The sequence below is a fragment of the Cetorhinus maximus genome, chromosome 29 (assembly GCF_964194155.1).
Source record: "Cetorhinus maximus chromosome 29, sCetMax3.hap1.1, whole genome shotgun sequence".
Taxonomy (NCBI): domain Eukaryota; kingdom Metazoa; phylum Chordata; class Chondrichthyes; order Lamniformes; family Cetorhinidae; genus Cetorhinus; species Cetorhinus maximus.
Genome location: NC_135907.1, coordinates 16,538,751 through 16,558,770, shown reverse-complemented (window position 1 = coordinate 16,558,770; position 20,020 = coordinate 16,538,751). Strand labels below are relative to the sequence as shown.

At 46.3% G+C, this 20,020-nt stretch overlaps 2 protein-coding genes across 3 annotated transcripts in view; one reads left to right on the top strand and one right to left on the bottom strand.

The window, feature by feature from the left end:
• The window catches only part of LOC144669307 (carnitine O-palmitoyltransferase 1, liver isoform-like), a 534,090-nt gene that overhangs the window by 269,692 nt on the left and 244,378 nt on the right, over nt 1-20,020 (top strand). The gene's annotated exons all lie outside the window — the stretch shown is intronic.
• Nucleotides 1-20,020, bottom strand: part of trpm4a (transient receptor potential cation channel, subfamily M, member 4a) — an 84,148-nt gene that overhangs the window by 53,649 nt on the left and 10,479 nt on the right. The window contains exons 2-5 of one of the 2 annotated variants that reach the window (XM_078531655.1): nt 19,302-19,369; nt 17,229-17,406; nt 9,986-10,166; nt 6,855-7,021 (exon numbers count right to left, since the gene is read on the bottom strand). In XM_078531655.1, the coding sequence (XP_078387781.1) occupies nt 6,855-7,021; nt 9,986-10,166; nt 17,229-17,406; nt 19,302-19,369 (594 nt within the window). The remainder of the gene's footprint in view (nt 1-6,854; nt 7,022-9,985; nt 10,167-17,228; nt 17,407-19,301; nt 19,370-20,020) is intronic. The other variant, XM_078531656.1, reaches the window with a different exon arrangement.

Below are 20,020 nucleotides of genomic sequence, written 5' to 3'. Positions count from 1 at the left end.
ACTCACACACTCACACTCACACAGACTCACACTCACACAGACTCACACTCACACAGACTCACACACACACACTCACACAGACTCACACTCACACAGACTCACACTCACACACTCATACAGACTCACACTCACACAGACTCACACTCACACAGACTCACACAGACTCACACTCACACAGACTCACACACACACAGACTCACACTCACACAGACTCACACACACACACTCACACAGACTCACACTCACAAAGACTCACACTCACACAGACTCACACAGACTCACACTCACACAGACTCACACAGACTCACACTCACACAGACTCACACAGACTCACACTCACACAGACTCACACACACACAGACTCACACTCACACAGACTCACACACACACACTCACACAGACTCACACTCACACAGACTCACACTCACACAGACTCACACAGACTCACACTCACACAGACTCACACAGACTCACACTCACACAGACTCACACAGACTCACACTCATACACACTCACACTCACACAGACTCACACTCACACACACTCACACAGACTCACACTCACACAGACTCACACTCACACAGACTCACACTCACACAGACTCACACACACACACTCATACAGACTCACACTCACACAGACTCACACAGACTCACACTCACACAGACTCACACTCACACAGACTCACACAGACTCACACTCACACAGACTCACACAGACTCACACTCACACAGACTCACACAGACTCACACACACTCACACTCACACAGACTCACACTCACACAGACTCACACTCACACAGACTCACACTCACACAGACTCACACAGACTCACACTCACACAGACTCACACACACACACTCATACAGACTCACACTCACACAGACTCACACAGACTCACACTCACACAGACTCACACTCACACAGAGTCACACAGACTCACACTCACACAGACTCACACTCACACAGACTCACACAGACTCACACTCACACAGACTCACACAGACTCACACAGACTCACACTCACACAGACTCACACACACACACTCACACAGACTCACACTCACACAGACTCACACTCACACAGACTCACACTCACACAGACTCACACACACACACTCATACAGACTCACACTCACACAGACTCACACAGACTCACACTCACACAGACTCACACACACACACTCATACAGACTCACACTCACACAGACTCACACTCACACAGACTCACACTCACACAGACTCACACAGACTCACACTCACACAGACTCACACAGACTCACACTCACACAGACTCACACTCACACAGACTCACACTCACACAGACTCACACACACACACTCACACAGACTCACACTCACACAGACTCACACTCACACAGACTCACACAGACTCACACTCACACAGACTCACACTCACACAGACTCACACTCACAGACTCACACTCACACAGACTCACACTCACACAGACTCACACTCACAGACTCACACTCACACAGACTCACACTCACACAGACTCACACTCACACAGACTCACACACACACAGACTCACACTCACACAGACTCACACTCACACAGACTCACACTCACACAGACTCACACTCACACAGACTCACACAGACTCACACAGACTCACACTCACACAGACTCACACTCACACAGACTCACACAGACTCACACTCACACAGACTCACACTCACACAGACTCACACAGACTCACACTCACACAGACTCACACTCACACAGACTCACACTCACACAGACTCACACTCACAATCTCACACAGACTCACACAGACTCACACTCACACAGACTCACACACACACACTCATACAGACTCACACTCACACACTCACACTCACACAGACTCACACTCACACAGACTCACACTCACACAGACTCACACACACACACTCACACAGACTCACACTCACACAGACTCACACTCACACACTCATACAGACTCACACTCACACAGACTCACACTCACACAGACTCACACTCACACAGACTCACACAGACTCACACTCACACAGACTCACACACACACAGACTCACACTCACACAGACTCACACAGACTCACACTCACACAGACTCACACTCACACAGACTCACACACACACACTCACACAGACTCACACTCACACAGACTCACACTCACACAGACTCACACTCACACACTCATACAGACTCACACTCACACAGACTCACACTCACACAGACTCACACTCACACAGACTCACACAGACTCACACTCACACAGACTCACACTCACACAGACTCACACTCACACAGACTCACACAGACTCACACTCACACAGACTCACACTCACACAGACTCACACTCACACAGACTCACACTCACAATCTCACACAGACTCACACAGACTCACACTCACACAGACTCACACACACACACTCATACAGACTCACACTCACACACTCACACTCACACAGACTCACACTCACACAGACTCACACTCACACAGACTCACACACACACACTCACACAGACTCACACTCACACAGACTCACACTCACACACTCATACAGACTCACACTCACACAGACTCACACTCACACAGACTCACACTCACACAGACTCACACAGACTCACACTCACACAGACTCACACAGACTCACACTCACACAGACTCACACAGACTCACACTCATACACACTCACACTCACACAGACTCACACTCACACACACTCACACAGACTCACACTCACACAGACTCACACTCACACAGACTCACACAGACTCACACTCACACAGACTCACACACACACACTCATACAGACTCACACTCACACAGACTCACACAGACTCACACTCACACAGACTCACACTCACACAGACTCACACAGACTCACACTCACACAGACTCACACAGACTCACACTCACACAGACTCACACAGACTCACACACACTCACACTCACACAGACTCACACTCACACAGACTCACACTCACACAGACTCACACAGACTCACACTCACACAGACTCACACTCACACAGACTCACACAGACTCACACTCACACAGACTCACACACACACACTCATACAGACTCACACTCACACACACAGACTCACACAGACTCACACTCACACAGACTCACACTCACACAGACTCACACAGACTCACACTCACACAGACTCACACTCACACAGACTCACACAGACTCACACTCACACAGACTCACACTCACACAGACTCACACAGACTCACACTCACACAGACTCACACACACACACTCATACAGACTCACACTCATACAGACTCACACTCACACAGACTCACACTCACACAGACTCACACTCACAGACTCACACAGACTCACACTCATACAGACTCACATTCACACAGACTCACACAGACTCACACTCACACTCACAGACTCACACAGACTCACACACACACACTCACACTTACATTCACACAGACTCACACTCACACACACACTCTCACACTGACACACACTCACACAGACTCACACTCACAGACTCACACTCACAGACTCACATTCACACAGACTCACACTCACACACACACTCAAACTCACATAGACACACACAGTCACACAGACACACACAGATACATACTCACACACACTCACACAGATACACACTCACACACACTCACACTCACACAGACTCACACAGACTCACACAAACTCACACTCACACAGACTCACACTCACAGACTCACACAGACTCACATTCACACAGACTCACACTCACACACACACACTCACACTCACATAGACACACACAGTCACACAGACACACAGAGATACATACTCACACACACTCACACAGATACACACTCACACAAACTCACACTCACACAGACTCACACTCATACAGACGCACATTCATACAGACTCACACACACTCTCACTCACACAGACTCACATTCACACAGACTCACATTCACACAGACTCACACTCACACAGACTCACACTCACACAGACTCACACTCACACAGACTCACACACACACTCACACAGACTCACACACACACTCACACTCACATTCACACAGATACACACTCATGCAGACTCACACAGACTCACACTCACACACACACTCTCACACTGACACACACTCACACAGACTCACACTCACAGACTCACACTCACAGACTCACACAGACTCACATTCACACAGACTCACACTCACACACACACACTCACACTCACATAGACACACACAGTCACACAGACACACACAGATACATACGCACACACACAGATACACACTCACACAAACTCACACTCACACAGACTCACACTCACACACACTCACACAGACTCACACACACTCACACTCACACAGACACACACTCACACAGACTCACACTCACACACACTCACACAGACACACACACTCATTCACATAGTGCGACATGAGAAAAAACTTTTTCACACAACGAGTGGTTCGGGTCTGGAATGCACGGCCTGGATGTGTGGTGGAGGCAGGTTCAATCGCGACATTCAAGAGGACATTAGATGATTATTTGAATAGAAGCAACGTGCAAGGGTACGGGGAAATGGCGGGGCAATGGCACTAGGCCATAGTGCTCATTTGGAGAGCCGGTGTAGACATGATGGGCTGAATGGCCTCCTTCTGTGCCATTAAGATTCTGTGATTCTGTGACAGTCTCACGCACACAGTTTTTCACACTCACACAGTCCCACACACACACACACACACACACACAGTCCCACACACACACACACACACACACACACACTCCCATTCCCAGGCCAAGGGAAGGCTTCCTGAAACCTGTAGGCCCAAAAACGATTCCTCACTGCAGAGCGCTGACCTGAAGGTTAAGAGTCCAGACCAAGCAGCTGGGATGTGTTTTGAAGTATTACAGATCACACAGGCAGGTTTCAAAAACTTTGAAAAATCAATATTTGACAGAGCACACTCGCGACCCCAGTGAGCCCTCTCATCCCGCCCGTGGATGAGGTTTATACAAACGTGTCCTACCCGCCTGCCCATTGCGCCCGTGCGCCGACCCGAAGACCGCACGGGCACCGGAAAATCGGTGTCGATTGGTGAGTCAAGGGCTTTAAGTGGCTCGTTAATTAATGGCGGATATCATCGCGTGACCGCCCAATGAAATACAGCGATGCTGTGCGGTGACATTGGGACGCTTCCTCGACATCACCGCGCATCGTTTTACCCACGGACGTGAGGGGTCTGTCCCCCGCTCGCCAACGGGAAAATGCTGCCCACCAGTTCCCACTCAAACACACCTTCACAAATACATTTGCGGAAATATGCACATTTAAACATATACTCACATCCCTATAGATACACACATATACATACACAGATGCAAAAACACACACGTGCATAAATATAGATACACAACAAAAACCACACAGTTTGTTAAAAATATAGATAAATACTGGCTGTTTATACAGTTTGTAAAGAAGCTTTAAACGTTCATATCTTTGAATGCACACATGACAGAAATAAGCTGTAAACGGAACATGGACACATAATTCATAAAGTGTTTTTCATGTCCATCTTGTTAATGTTGTTTGTGAAATCATTCAGAACAACTGGAGAATCGGATTTAACAAAAGCTGGTTGTTATGTTGAAGCGTTGAAATTTGAAGTGTATTGAATGACACGTTCATGTTCCATTTAGAGTTTCGTTCATTCGTGCGTTCAACCAAATACTCATGTTTAAGTTGGCACAAGATTTTATAAGCACTCTGTGTGCACAATGCTGATTTATACTACACCCAATACACACTGAAAAACACTGCCCCCTATTATCCACTCCCTCTGTGCACACACACACACACACACACACACGCGTGCAGAGACATTCTCAAGCACACACAAACATCCCCATTCAGACATCCAACACGCTCACCTACTTTTCATGTTTGCTGTTGGGATATGAGTGTTGCTCCAAAGCCAGCATTTAGCACCTAGCCCTAATTGCTCTTGAGAGGGTGGTGGTGAGCTGCCTTCCTGACCTGCGGCAGTCCCTGTGGTGAAGGTTCACCCACTGTGCTCTATCTGTAGCTGTTTGATATGACTGAGTGGTTTGCTGCATCATTTCAAAGGGCAGCAAAGAGTCAACCACATTGTGGTGGGTTTGGAGTTACGTGTGGATTAGACAGGGTAAGGATGGCAGATTTCCTTCCCTAAAGGATATGAGTGAGCCAGATGGGCTCTTACAACAATCCAATAGTTTCCCGAGCATCATTAATGAGACCAGCATTTTATTCCAGATTTATGAATTGAATTTAATTCCTCCAGTTGCCATGGTGGGATTTGAACTCTCGTCTGCACACACACACACACACACACACACAGCCACACACAGACACACACAGACACACACACACACACAGACACACAGAGACACACACACACACACACACAGCCACACACACACAGACACACAAACAGACACACAGAGACATACACAGACACACACACACAGACACACACACACAGACACACACACACACACACAGACACACACACACACGCAGACACAGACACTCACACAGACACGCACACACAGACAGACACACACGCACACAGACACAGACACACACACACAGACACAAACAGACACACAGAGACACACACAGACACACACACACAGACACACACACAAACAGACACACAGAGACACACACACACAGACACACAAACAGAGACATACACAGACACACACACACACGCACACACAGACACACAGACATGCACACAGACACACAGAGACACGCACAGACAGACACAAACACACACATACAGACAGACACACACGCACACAGACACACACACACACATATGTGTTACCTTGGGGTTCACAAGACGATCTTTCTTGTACACTATTCCCCATGGTGCTATCCCCATGGCAACCACCTTTGCGGTTGACCGTGTGTTTGCCATGGCATGGTCACGCACCGCCTGGCCAACATACTTGCCAATGCCAACTTGCAGTCCACTCGTCACAATCCATGCACCTGAGAGGCAGATCAACATGAAAATAATAAAGAGGAGGCTTGGAACACACAGTGAGTAACAGAAAGCAATGGTATAGTGGAGAGTAGAGGACTGAGGCTGGCAAGACAGGTTGAGAGCGTGGTTAATAAAGCATACGATATTCTGGGATCTGTGAATAAGGCAAAGAGTACTCAAGCAAGAAGGTTGTGTTGAACCTATATAAAACACTGGTTCAGCCTCAACCAGTGTGTCCAGTTCTGGGCGCCACACCTAAGGAAAGCTGCAAAGGCATTGGAGACAGTGCAGAAAAGATTCACGAGAATGGTTCCAGGGATGAGGAACTTCAGTGACGTAGATAGATTGGAGAAGTTGGGACTGTTTTCCTTGGAGAGGAGAAGGTTGAGAGGAGATTTGATTCATGGGAAGTTGACTCTGATTGGCTGATGTGTTGCCAGGGAGAAGGCAACAGGGGGCTATAGGTTCCCCAAACTCCCGGGTAGTTCAAAAAAGGCACAAGGTTGGAATGGTCTATAGTCTGCCTATTTCGAAGAACTACTGTCTATCATAAGCCTATCTTCACTGGTCAATATACAGGTTGGGATTCATATTGTCCCACGTACTATAAGATTGGCCTGAACAGCAATCTTGTAAATAGTGGTTTTGCCATTTGCTCACCTTGCAAGTTTGACACAGAAATAGAGCGCAACAATGGCTCGGTCAATCAGAGTCAACTTCCCATGAATCAGCACCCTTTTCTCCTCTCCTCTTGCATCATTTGCCCTCTACGAACTTGAGCTTATCCAAAACTCTGCTGCCTGTATTCTAACTCAGAGCAAGTCCCGTTCACCCACCACCCCTGTGCTCACTGTCCTACACTAGCTTCTGATCTGTCAATGCCTCAATTTTCAAATGATCAGCCTGGTTTTCAAATCCTTCTATGGCCTCACCTTTCACTACCTCTGTAACCTCCTCCAGTCCTACAACCCACCTGCACCTGAGTTTTTGGTCATGTGTCCCAATATCTCCTTACGTGGCTCAGAGTCAAATTTTGTTTGATAATGTAGTATAAATTGTTGTGATTGTCTGAAATTTGGTATTCTTGCATTTGTCCTGATGAGTGCAAGACCGAAAAGCTTTGGCAGCATATCTCTCTCTTCCGCGATAATCAAGACTGAACTATTGTCCCACTGCCTGAGGCATGATGGGTCTTGACCTTTCACTTTGGTTTCCCAATTTAGAAAATAATATGCTTTCCCTTGTTACTCTATTACTGTTTTATTTCTCTTTTATTCACTGTTACTCCCGTATGTTTTAAGCAATTCAGGACGACTTTAAGTATAACATATATTACAGAGATATCGATAGATAAAGAGAGCGGGCAAAACTGTGGCAAATGGATTTTAATGTGGGCAAATGTGAGGTCACCTACTTTGAGCCCAAAAAGGATAAAACAGGGGACTTTCCAAATGGCGAAAAGCTAGAAACACCGGAGGCCCAAAGAGACGTGGGATCCAGTTCTGTGCTACTAAGCAACTATTGCCGTCTTGGGCTTTATGAAGAGCTAAAGTGTTGGCAAAGGAAAATAAGTGTTTGATATGAAAGGACAGCACGGGTTTCTTGGGGGAAGGTTGGCAGTGGGGAGTTTCATTTGAGATCAGAGGGAAGAGTGAGGCGGGCAGTCTCAACAGCTGAAGGCCTAAGGGTGCAGCTTTTAAATGGTAGCTGTTGGTTTAGCTTGTGAAAAAACACACAGGGACTGCGGGTTTTATTTTAAGTTTGAGCAATGGTGAGATCATATTGGTCAACCCTTAAACACATGCTTGATGATCCTTTCTATCAAAGAAGTCAATGCAAGGGAAAATCTAAAGGCACGGACAATTGCGGTCCAGTGCATTTGCTGGACTGTTGTATATTTTACATTTCTCAGAGCAATGCCGAGATGACACTAGTTTCTAAATGTGCAACGGGTTTATTTACAAGAGTTTTAAAATATCTCTGCAGTCACAAAATGTCTGCACTCATGCTTACAGCTCAGCTTCTAGCAGCTTCTGCCGTGTCTGTTTTCTTTGCTCTGAGTCCACACCCAGACTTAACCAATCAAGCACAGTGAGCATAGATCAGTTACCAGACTCTCATAATCAAACACAGATAATTGAACCATTGAGCACCCTACCCACTTGGATGCTGTCCATTTTATACCACCACGTAATGTTAAAATGAACCTTACTATGTGAAAAAATTGGAATAACAAGGTTGCTGCTACAACAATACCAACAACAGCTTGCATGTATAATACCACCTTTAACGCAGTGAAACATCCCAAGGTCATTCATAGGAGTATTGTCAAACAAGATTTGACTCTGAGCCATGTAAGGAGATATTAGGACACATGCAGGTGGGTTGTAGCGCTGGAGGAGGTTACAGAGGTAGTGAGGGGTGGGGCCATGGAAGTGATTTGAAAACCAGGCCAATAATTTTAAAATTGAGGCATTGATGGATCGGAAGCTAGTGTAGGATGGTGAGCACAGGGGTGACGGGCGAAGGGGATTTGCTCTGAGTTAGAATACAGGCAGCAGGGTTTTGGATAAGCTCAGGTTCACAGAGGGTGGAAGGTGCAAGGGGACAGGAGACTGTGCTCAGGAAGGCTGCAATCTGAAGGACCTTATTGAAGGAAGAATGGAGTTACTGGAAGACCCGTCAAGGAGAATCACAAAGTACAACACAGGGGAGACAGAGCAAGCAGGTAGCCAAGTATACATCTGAGATCATGTTACTGGTGCAATTTGTTCAGAGGTACCCGGTGCCAGGCCACGAGAGAATTTGAAGATGTTCGAGGTGATGGCAGAGTATTTAGCACCTTCTCCAAGAGCTAACCTGGTAAATTAATCATAATGTTAAACAACATCAAAGCAAAAAAACTAATAGAGGGAGGCGGCAACAAAATGTCCTCCTCCCGGCCCATTTACTGCTCATGGGGGCCTCACCGGTACTTTGTGCTGCTTTGACCAGTCCTTGACGGAGAATGTCCTTCAGCCAGGTCTTCATCTTTAAGCTCCCTTCTCCCCCGACAACAGACACGACCAGGTTGGGAGGAGGGATCCCCCAGAATTGGGTTATCAGAGTGTAGACGATGGCAGGATCAGTGTCTGAGGAAAGTCGCACAAACTGTGAAGACAGGAACTTGCATTACTTTTCATGACCACCGGACGCCTCAAAGCACTTTACGGCCGGTATGGCCACTGTTGTAATGTAGGAAACACAGCAGCCAACTTGCGTCCAGTAAGATCCCACAATCAGCAATGTGATAATGACCAGGTAATCTGTTTTTGTGAGGCTGGTTGATGAATAAATAATGTCCAGGACATTGGGGAGAGCTCCCCTGCTCTTTTCCTTCTATCATGGGATGTGGGTGTCGCTGGCAAGGCCAGCATTTGTTGTCCATCCCTATCTGCCCTGAACTGAGTGGCTTGCTAGGCCATTTCAAGAGCGTAGTTAAGAGTCAACCACATTGCTGTGGGTCTGGAGTCATGTGTAGGCCAGACCGATTGATTCCAGTTTTGCTGGGGCTCCTTGATGCCACACTCAATCAAATGCTGTCCTGGTGTGAAGGGCAGTCACTCTCACCTCATCTCTTGGGTTCAGCTCTTTTGTCCACGTTTGGACCAATGAAGTCAGGAGCTAAGTGGCCCTGACGGAACCCAAACTGAGCATCAGTGAGCAGGTTATTACTGAGAAGCGCCCCTTGATAGCACTGTTGGCAACACCTTCCATAACATTGCTGCTGGTTGAGAGTAGACTGACAGGGTAGTAATTGGCTGAGTTGGATTTGTCCTGATTTTTGTGCAATTTTCCACATTGCCGGGTAGATGCCTGTGTTGTAGCTGTACTGAAACAGTTTGGGTATGGGGAGTGCCTAGCTCTGGAGCATAAGGTTTCAGCACTATTGGTGGAATATTGTCAGGGCCCATAGCCTTTACAGTATCCAGTGCCTTCAGCCATTTCTTTATATCATATGGAGTGATTCGAATTGGCTGAAGACTGGCATCTGTGATGCTGGGGGCCTCCACAGGAGGCCGAGATGGATCATCCACTTGTCACTTCTGGCTGAAGATTGTTGGAAATGCTGGGCTCCTCCATCATTGAGGATGGGGATATTTGTGGAGCCTCCTCCCCTTAGACCTGATCCGTTGGTTGTGGGATTGCTTAGCTCTGCTTATTGCATGCTGCTTCCACTGTTTGACACGCAAGTAGTCCTGTGTTATAGCCTCACCAGGCTGAAACCTCATTTTTAGGTATGTCTGGTGCTGCTCCTGGCATGCATTGAACCAGGGTTGATCCCCTGGCTTGATGGTAAGGGAGCACTGAAGGATATGCCAGGTCATGAAGTTACACATTGTGATTGAATACAATTCTGTTGCTGTTGATGGCCCACAGTGCCTCACAGATGCCCAGTTTTGATTTGCTAGCACTGCTCTAAAGCAATCTCATTTAGCATTGAGCATGGTGGTGGTGCCCCACAACACAATGGAGGGTATCCCTAATGTGAAGATGGGACTTCACCTCCACAAGGACTGTGCGGTGGTCACTCCTACCGATCTACAATAGATAGGTTGGTGAGGATGAAGTCAAGTATGTTTTTCCCTATTGTTGGTTCCCTCACCACTTTCCCTAGGCCCAGTCTAGAAACTATTTCCTTCTGGAGTCGACTAGTTCAGTTAGTAGCGGCGCTACCAAGTCACTCTTGGCGATGAGCATTGACGTCTCCCACCCAGAGTACATTCTGTGCCCTTTGCCACCCTGAGTGCTTCTTCAATTAGTGTTCAGCATAGTGGAGTACAGATTCTGAGTGGGTTTGGGGGGTGGTGCTGTGGTATTAATAATCAGCAGGAGGTTTCCTTGCCCATGTTTGATTTGATGCCATGAGCCTTCATGGGGCTCAGAGTCAATGCTGAGGATTCCCAGGGCAACTCTCTCCCAACTGTATACCACTGTGCAGCCACCAATGGGACTGGACATACCCAGGGATGGTGACGGTGGTGTCCAGGACATTGTCTCTAAGGTATGACTCTGACTATGTCAGACTGTTGCATGACTAGTCTGTGGGACAGTTCTCACAATTTTGGCACACGCCCCCAGATGTTAGCAAGGGGGACTTTGCAGGGTCGACAGGGCTGGGTTTGCTGTTGTTTCCAGTGCCTAGGTCGATGCTGGGTGGTTTCATTCCTTTTTGACATTATACTGGTTTGGTACAACTGAGTGCCTTGCTTGGCCATTTCAGAGGGCAGTTAAGAGTCAACCACATTGCTGTGGGTCTGGAGTCACATGTAGGCCAGACCAGGTAAGGACGACAGATTTCCTTCCCTAAAGGGCTTTAGTGAACCAGATGGGTTTTTACAACAATTGATGATAGTTTCATGGTCATCATTACTGAGACTGACTTTCAATTCCAGATTTATTAATTAATTGAATTTTAAATTACACCAGCTGCCATTGTGGGAATTGAACATGGGACCCATTGAATGGAGGAACTTGCTGCTTTTATTTAATTAAAGTTTTTTTTTAATTCATTCACGGGATGTGGGCTTCGCTGGCTGGGCCAGCATTTATTGCCCATCCCTAGTTGCCCTTGAGAAGGTGGTGGTAAGCTGCCTTCTTGAACCGCTGCAGTCCCTGTGGTGTAGGTACACCCACAGTGCTGATACGGAGGGAGTTCTAGGATTTTGACCCAGCAACAGTGAAGGAACGGCGATATATTTCCAAGTCAGGATCGTGTGTGTGTGATTTGAAGGGGAACTTCTAGGTGGTGGTGTTCTCTTGAATCTGCTGCCCTTGTCCTTCTTGGTGGTAGCAGTCGTGGGTTTGGAAGGTGCTGTCGAAGGAACCTTGGTGAGTTGCTGCAGTGCATCTTGTAGATGGTACACACTGCTGATACTGTGCACCGGTGGGTGGAGGAAGTGAATGTTTAAGGTGATCGATAGGATGCCATTCAAGTTGGCTGCTTTGTCCCTGTAAGTGCTATCAAATTAGTATCACTGCCTGCTCCTTTCCTCCAAAGCCCTGCATTTCATTTTTCTTTTAAAGTATATATCCAACTCCCATTTGAAATTGAATTCCCATCGTTTTCAGGTCCTGCTTTCCAGATCATGACAGCTTGTTGCATTAAATTCTTTCTCCACATCTTCCTCCTGGAATTTTTGGCAATTAATTTAAGTGCCAGTGGAAACAGGTTCCTCCTATTTACCATTTAACCATCTTCCATTTACAGGCTCTAAGAAAGCATTGCAAGGGGAGATGTTAGCATAGTGGTAATGTCACTGGAGTAGTAACCCTAGAAGGCCTAGTGTAATGCTTTTGGGGGCATGGGTTCAAATCCCACTGAGGAATTTAAATAGATTAAAAAATCCAGAACTGGAAGCTAGGCAATCATTAAAAACCCATCTGCTTCACTAATGCCCCTTAAGGAGGGAAATCTGCCATCTTTACCTGGTCTGGCCTACATGTGATTCCAGACCCACAGCAGTGTGGTTGACTCTTAATTGCCCCCTGAATGGCTTAGCAAGCCACTTAGCTCACGGGCAATTAGGAATGGCCTTACTAATGACACACACATCCCATGAAAGAATGCAGTTTTCGAAAAGTTGACAAGGAATAAAGAGGGAGCATTCTCTGGTCTTGGCTTCAGCATTGGAAAGGATCATGATAGATCTGCTGTCATGCTCTAGCTAACCACACAGTGCTCGGATGAATCAGTGCTCGGATGAATCACAGAACTTGCATTTATATATAACCTTTCATGTCCTGAGGACATTCCAAAACACTTCACACCAATGGTGTACTTTTGAAGTTTAGTCACTGTTGTGAAGTAGGAGAAGTAGCAGCCAATTTACATGCAAAATCCCACAAATAACAACATGGTAACAACCAGATAATCCGTTGTTTTTTAGGTGATGTTGGTTGAGGGATGAGCGGGTCACCAGGGATAACTCCCCTCTTCTTCAAAGTTCAGGCCTTTTCACATCCACATGAGAACAGCGACAGGGCCTTGGTTTAACCAAGTATCTCTGATAGTGCAGCACTCCCTCAGTACGGCACTGAAATCTGTCAAGATTTTGTACTCTAGTCTCAGGCATGGGATTCGAACCCAAAACCTTGTGAATCAGAGGCAAGAAACACACTGACTGAATCACAGAGGAATCCTTCTACTGAGAGCGTGAATCTTTCCCTTGCATTTTATTGGTCAGATATAGGCCCAGGCTCTTGGTTTGTATTCCTCCTCCTTCAGGTACCAGGCCCGAAGAGGGCATTGGCGACCATGGACTTCCATTGGATTGGTTCATGATTATGCTCGGCAAAGTACTGCAGTAGTTTGCTGTTGCCTTCTGCAGTATGGCTGACCAGGGAACTCTCCCGCTCTTACCACCTGCCATCAGGTGTATTGGAAGGGTTTACAGGCTGATAATCAAACTGTTTGGCCAGGTCATGCACACACCTTGCATGGCCGTGAAGTCCTAAGGCGGGACTTGAACCCAGAGCTTCTGGCCCAGAGGGAGGGACACCACCCACAGCGTCACAAGACCTCCTGACTTGTGCTATATTTGTTGAACAAAACTGTTCGGCGTTCAGTTCACACTTAGAGTCCAGGAAAGAATAATAAAAGGCTGGTCCCAGGTAAAAATATTTGTTCCCTGTGTCAGAGAAAGGGATACAGAACATGTAGTGACTACATGCTACCCAGCAAGGGGAGGTGGTGGCATAGTGGCATTCTTACTGGATGAGTATTCCAGAGACCCAGGGTAATGCTCTGGGGGCCCAGGTTTAAATTCTGCCAAAACAGATGGTGAAATTTGGGTACAATAAAAGTCTGGAAGCCTGATGATGAAATCATTGCTGTAAAAACCCATCTTGTTCACTAATGCCCTTACCTAACCTGGCCTACATGTAACCCACAGCAATGTTGTTGACTCTCAAATGCCCCTCAACAAGGGCAATACATGCTGGCCTAGCCATAATGCCCATGTCCCATGAATGAATACAAAGCAAATTAATGAATATAACTTACATGAATGCTGAATTAATGACAATACATTACATGAATACTGCTGTCTGAGTATATTCCTTTGTCAAGGGGCTCTGAGGACTGACAGAAGCTGACATAGTGGCATCGACAGTTATAGACAGAGGTCAACTAAAGCTGCTTTTCCATTGATCAGTGTTTGCATGACCCAGTTTTATAAGGCCCCAGTAAACATATTGTGGGGTTACAAGGCCTTCTGGAGCCATCACAAGGACCCCACCCGCAGCAGCTTCATTCAGTACATGCGATGTTACCGAGTCTAGACTCTTTCTATAGCTCAGAGTTGCACAGGACTATGTCACAAGCTGTGGAGCCATCAGGAATCGTTTTGTCTCAATGCAACAGGGAAAACCATTGAGAATCTGTTTCTTGATGGAATTGTACACTGTTAGAAGCTGTAATGTTTTTGATTAACTTAATTGTACTTTTAATCAACACTTGCGGTTGAGATTTGTAGAAGCTATCATCCTGCAGCAGGGTATTGACAGACAAACTATCACTGGTAAAACAGTTGTGGGCTATTGAATGTTTAGAAAAGTCATTAAATATGTCCTAACCAATAAACAGACACACTTTCAAAGCTTTATTTCACTTTGATGCCAATTAAAACTTATGTTCATCTTTATGTGCACAAATCTATGGAGCCAAAGTGTCTGTTTAGCTAACTCAAGTGTTTTGAAAGCTGCAAGTAGGTGACACAAACTGACATTGATGGACAATGTCAGAGTTTGCCTCCTTTTGAAATGCAGAGAAGCTAGAAGACTAGAAGAAGCTAGAAGTTAGCAGTTTATGTGCCTTACCAGACAAACTCCAACTTTAATTCTCCAAACAACAGTTTGCAAGAAGTCAGTATCTTAAGAGACTTGGAGTGTTTAATTGTCCTGTGGTTATAAAATGTTTGTGTGACCAGGAAAAAATGCTGCTGTTTTTTTCCTGATACATGTCTTGAAGGCAACTACTACATTCACATGGGGTGGAAAATTACTGAAGGAGTTTAAACATGAACATTGTCAGAGGGGTCTCCAATATTGTAGTTTGAATAAAGAATTAGATGTCTCTTTGGGCAATTGTAGCTTAAGGTGGATTTTGATAGGACTGTATGATCTTGTCATTGAAACATCCTTTCCATCTTGGAAAGAAAGGTATAAAAACATTGCATAAAGTGATTCAATGTTTAAATCAAGTAGCTTGGTTAGCTAGTGAAGTGTACAAATGGTAGGGAGGTTGACCACGTGTTGGGTGATCACATGTATGATTTCTGGTGATAGATTTGTGACTAACGGATGCATTGTAACAGGAATATTGTATTGTTCAAACCTAGTGTTTAGTTTTAATGAACTTTGAGTGTTGCTTCATTATTTCACATAATTCTCACATCTGAACAGTGGAGTAACCTATCAGGGTAGGAGATTAATCTTACAACACGAGGCAGTGATTTTGAGTGACTAAGTATGTGGCAACTCAATCCATGCAAAGTAGCAAGCCAGGCCAGAACTCGCTGATAACCGATGCTCACAGCACTATCAGATGCTGTTGAATTTGATTGATTACACTAATAGCTAAAACCCAAGCTTGCCTGTCTGTGTCCAGTTACTAAGAATCCATAAATTGTGGCTATTTTCTGTTCACCAATCTCCTCCCATGCTGCACTGATCTAAGCAGCTGAGAATCTCATTGATGACCCATAGGCTGAAAAAACGGGCAATTCAGCCTGTTGAAGAGCTGGAGAATGCCTCACTTGTCACCTGTCATGCCCACGGCAGCTCTTGCTGGGGTCAGACTGTCGTGGGTTCGAATCGCATAGCAGAGACTTGAGAGCACAAACTCTATACCGAAACCCCTGTCCAGTGCTGAGGGAGTGCTGCACAGTCAAGAGGTGCTGCCATTTGGATGAAAACTGTGGCCTCATCTGCCCTTTCAGGTGGACGTAAAAGATCATATCTCGGAGAAGAGTTGCGAATTTCTGGTAGGGGAGCGGGACACATGGATAACTCTTTCAATGAGTTCACAGGCACGATGGGCCAAATGGCCTCCTTCTGTGCTGTATGATTCTATTAATCTATTATAACCTACCAATATCTTGGACTCAGCCTCACAGTTAAATTACATTGCTTGGTCAACAACGAGTGGGAGTGAAGCCACCTCCTTCCTACCTTGCCGTGTACCCTCCCTTTCCCGAAAAACTCAATGTCTCCAAACGCGTCGGTTGGCTCCTCCGTTGTATGCTCGGCTGTGTTCCACCTGCTGACGATGGCAGCTCCGAAGTTGTCCTCTGTTGCAACTGAGTTGTGGCAAACCTTGGGGTTGCCACATTGGCAGAGTGGTTGCTTGCTAAGCAGGGTGAAGGAAGTGAGATGTATTAGCTGTATGAGTGAGCGAGCGAGAGAAGGAGAGAGAGAGAGAGAAGCCTTCCGAGGTCTCTACGCCTCCTCCTCCAATTCTGGCCACTCGCACAATTCCCATTTCCTTCCTCCCATGATTGGCAACTGTGCCTTTAGCTGTCTAGGCCCTGAGCTCTGGAATTCTCTCCCTAAACCTCTCCGCTTTTCTCTCCATCTTAAAGACTTAAAGCCTACCTCTTCGGCTAAACTATTGGTCACAAGAACAGGAGTAGACTATTCGGGCCCTCGAGCCTTCTCCGCCATCCAATCAGATCATGGCTAATCTGATTGTAGCCTCAACTCCATTTTCCTGTCTGCTCCCTGTAACCCTTGAGGATCAAAAATCTGTCTAACTCAGCCTTGAATCTATTCAATGACCCAGCCTCCACTGCTCTCTAGAGAAGAGAATTCCACAGACAAATAATCTTCTCAGAGAAAAAAATTCTCCTTATCTCCATCTTAAATGGGACTCCCCTAATTTTTAAACTGTGTGGCCTATTTCTAGACTCCCCCACAAGGGGAAACATCTTCTCAGTCTGTTCCACCCTGTCCAGTCCCCTCAGGATCTTATATGTTTCAATAAGATCACCTCTCATTCTTCTGAACTCCAATGGGTGTAGGCCCAACCTGCTCAGCCTTTCCTCATAAGCTGACCCCTTTATCTCAGGAATCAGCCGAGTGGACCTTCTCCGAGCTGCTTCTAATTTAATTCTACCCTTTCTTAAATAAAGAGACCAAGGCCGAAATTTTTCCTTCATCGGGCGGGCTCGATGGGAGCGGGCGGGGGCAGTCAGGAAGCTGACCGCTGCCCGCGATCGGCACCGCACGTCGATTTCACGCGGGAGGGCCAATTAAGGCCCGTCCTGTGTGGAACGCGAGCGGCAGCGCTCAGCGCTACCTGTGCGGGCGTGGGGGGGGGGGAGGAGGGAGAATGGGCCTGGGGCGCAGTTCACACACGCGCACTAAAGAGCGCTTCAATCTCCCTGAGGCACGGAGCTGCCACAGGGAGACTGAAGCGCTTTTTAAAAAAATGATTGAAGACAATAAAAAGTTCAATGAAACATCACCCTTCATGCGACTGTGTCACATGAGGTGGGACATGTTTTTAAATCCAAAATAAAGTTTTTATTCGAATTACATTAGCTTTAGGACACCTCATCCCGCTCGTGGATGAGGTTTCCTAAAAAATGTAAAGGCCACTTGGCCTTTTCACCTGCCCCGCCGACCGGTTAGGTTGGACGGGCAGGGTAAATTTCCAGTTCATTACCTTGTTAATGGCCTTAATAGGCCTTGCAAATATTGGTGGGCAAGTGCACAATGATGTCGGGACACATGCCAAAGGTAAAATTCTGGCCCAAAACTGTACTCCAGGTGTAGTTTAACGAAAGCCCTCTATAGCTACAGCAACAATTACCTACTTGCATACTCGACTTCCCTTGCAATAAATGCCAACATTCCCTTTGCCTTTCTGAGCTCTTGCTGTACCTGCACACTAATATTTTGTGACCCACGCACCACTTAATTCCTTTAGTGGCTTGGTGTCAAATGTTGACAGATTGCGTGGTCTGTGGAGCTCCTTGGGATGATTTTATGTGTTTAACATGCTATATAAATGCAAGTTGTTGTTGCATATTCCTGAAGGACCCCACATTTAACCTCGGAGGTATTATTTCTTCCCTTCTTATGTATCCAGAGTGTGCACTCTCAAGAGTTTTACATTGCGCATGGTCTGTATATCCCCATGGTTACTCCCAACACCAAACGGACATGGTCGATCTCTAGCTCACTAACCCCCTCGAATTATTCTGAACGTTCTTCCTTCTACATCCCCTGTCCATCCTTTACCTTTGTGTGGTCGTATCCTCTAGGAAGGTGGAACAAATTCTCTTCTTAATCACCTTAGGTATCCAGCTCTGTTGAACAGAAGCACACCGAGTTACTGAGTCAGAGTTATTGCCCTCATGCGTACTTTATCCAATGAACAGGCATAGGGGAGAGACTAACAGTCAAAAGTCATTGTACCTTGGCTGAGAGAATTGTCCTATGACAATTGGGTCTGTATTCTCTGGAGTTTAGAAGAACGAGAGGTGATCTCATTGAAACATACAAGATTCTGAAGGGGCTTGAGAGGGTAGACACTGAGAGGTTGTTTCCCCCTGGCTGGGGAATCTAGAACATGGGGGCACAGTCTCAGAATCAGGGATTGATCATCTAGGACTGAGATGAGGAAAAATTTCTTCACTCAAAGATTGATGATTCTTTGGAATTCTCTACCCCAGAGGGTTGTGAATGCTCCACCATTGAATATATTTAAGACTGGGATATAGACAGGTTTTTGGGATAGATCTCAGGGAATGAAGGATATGGTGTGGGGGGCAGGAAAGCTTTTTAAAAAAATTTGTTCATGTGATGTGGGTGTCACTAACATGGCCACTATTTATTACCCATCCCTAATTGCCCTTGTTCAGATGGTACTTAAGAGTAAACCGCATTGCTGTGGGTCTGGAGTCACATGTAGGCCAGACCAGGTAAGGATGGCAGATTTCCTTCTCTAAAGGACATTA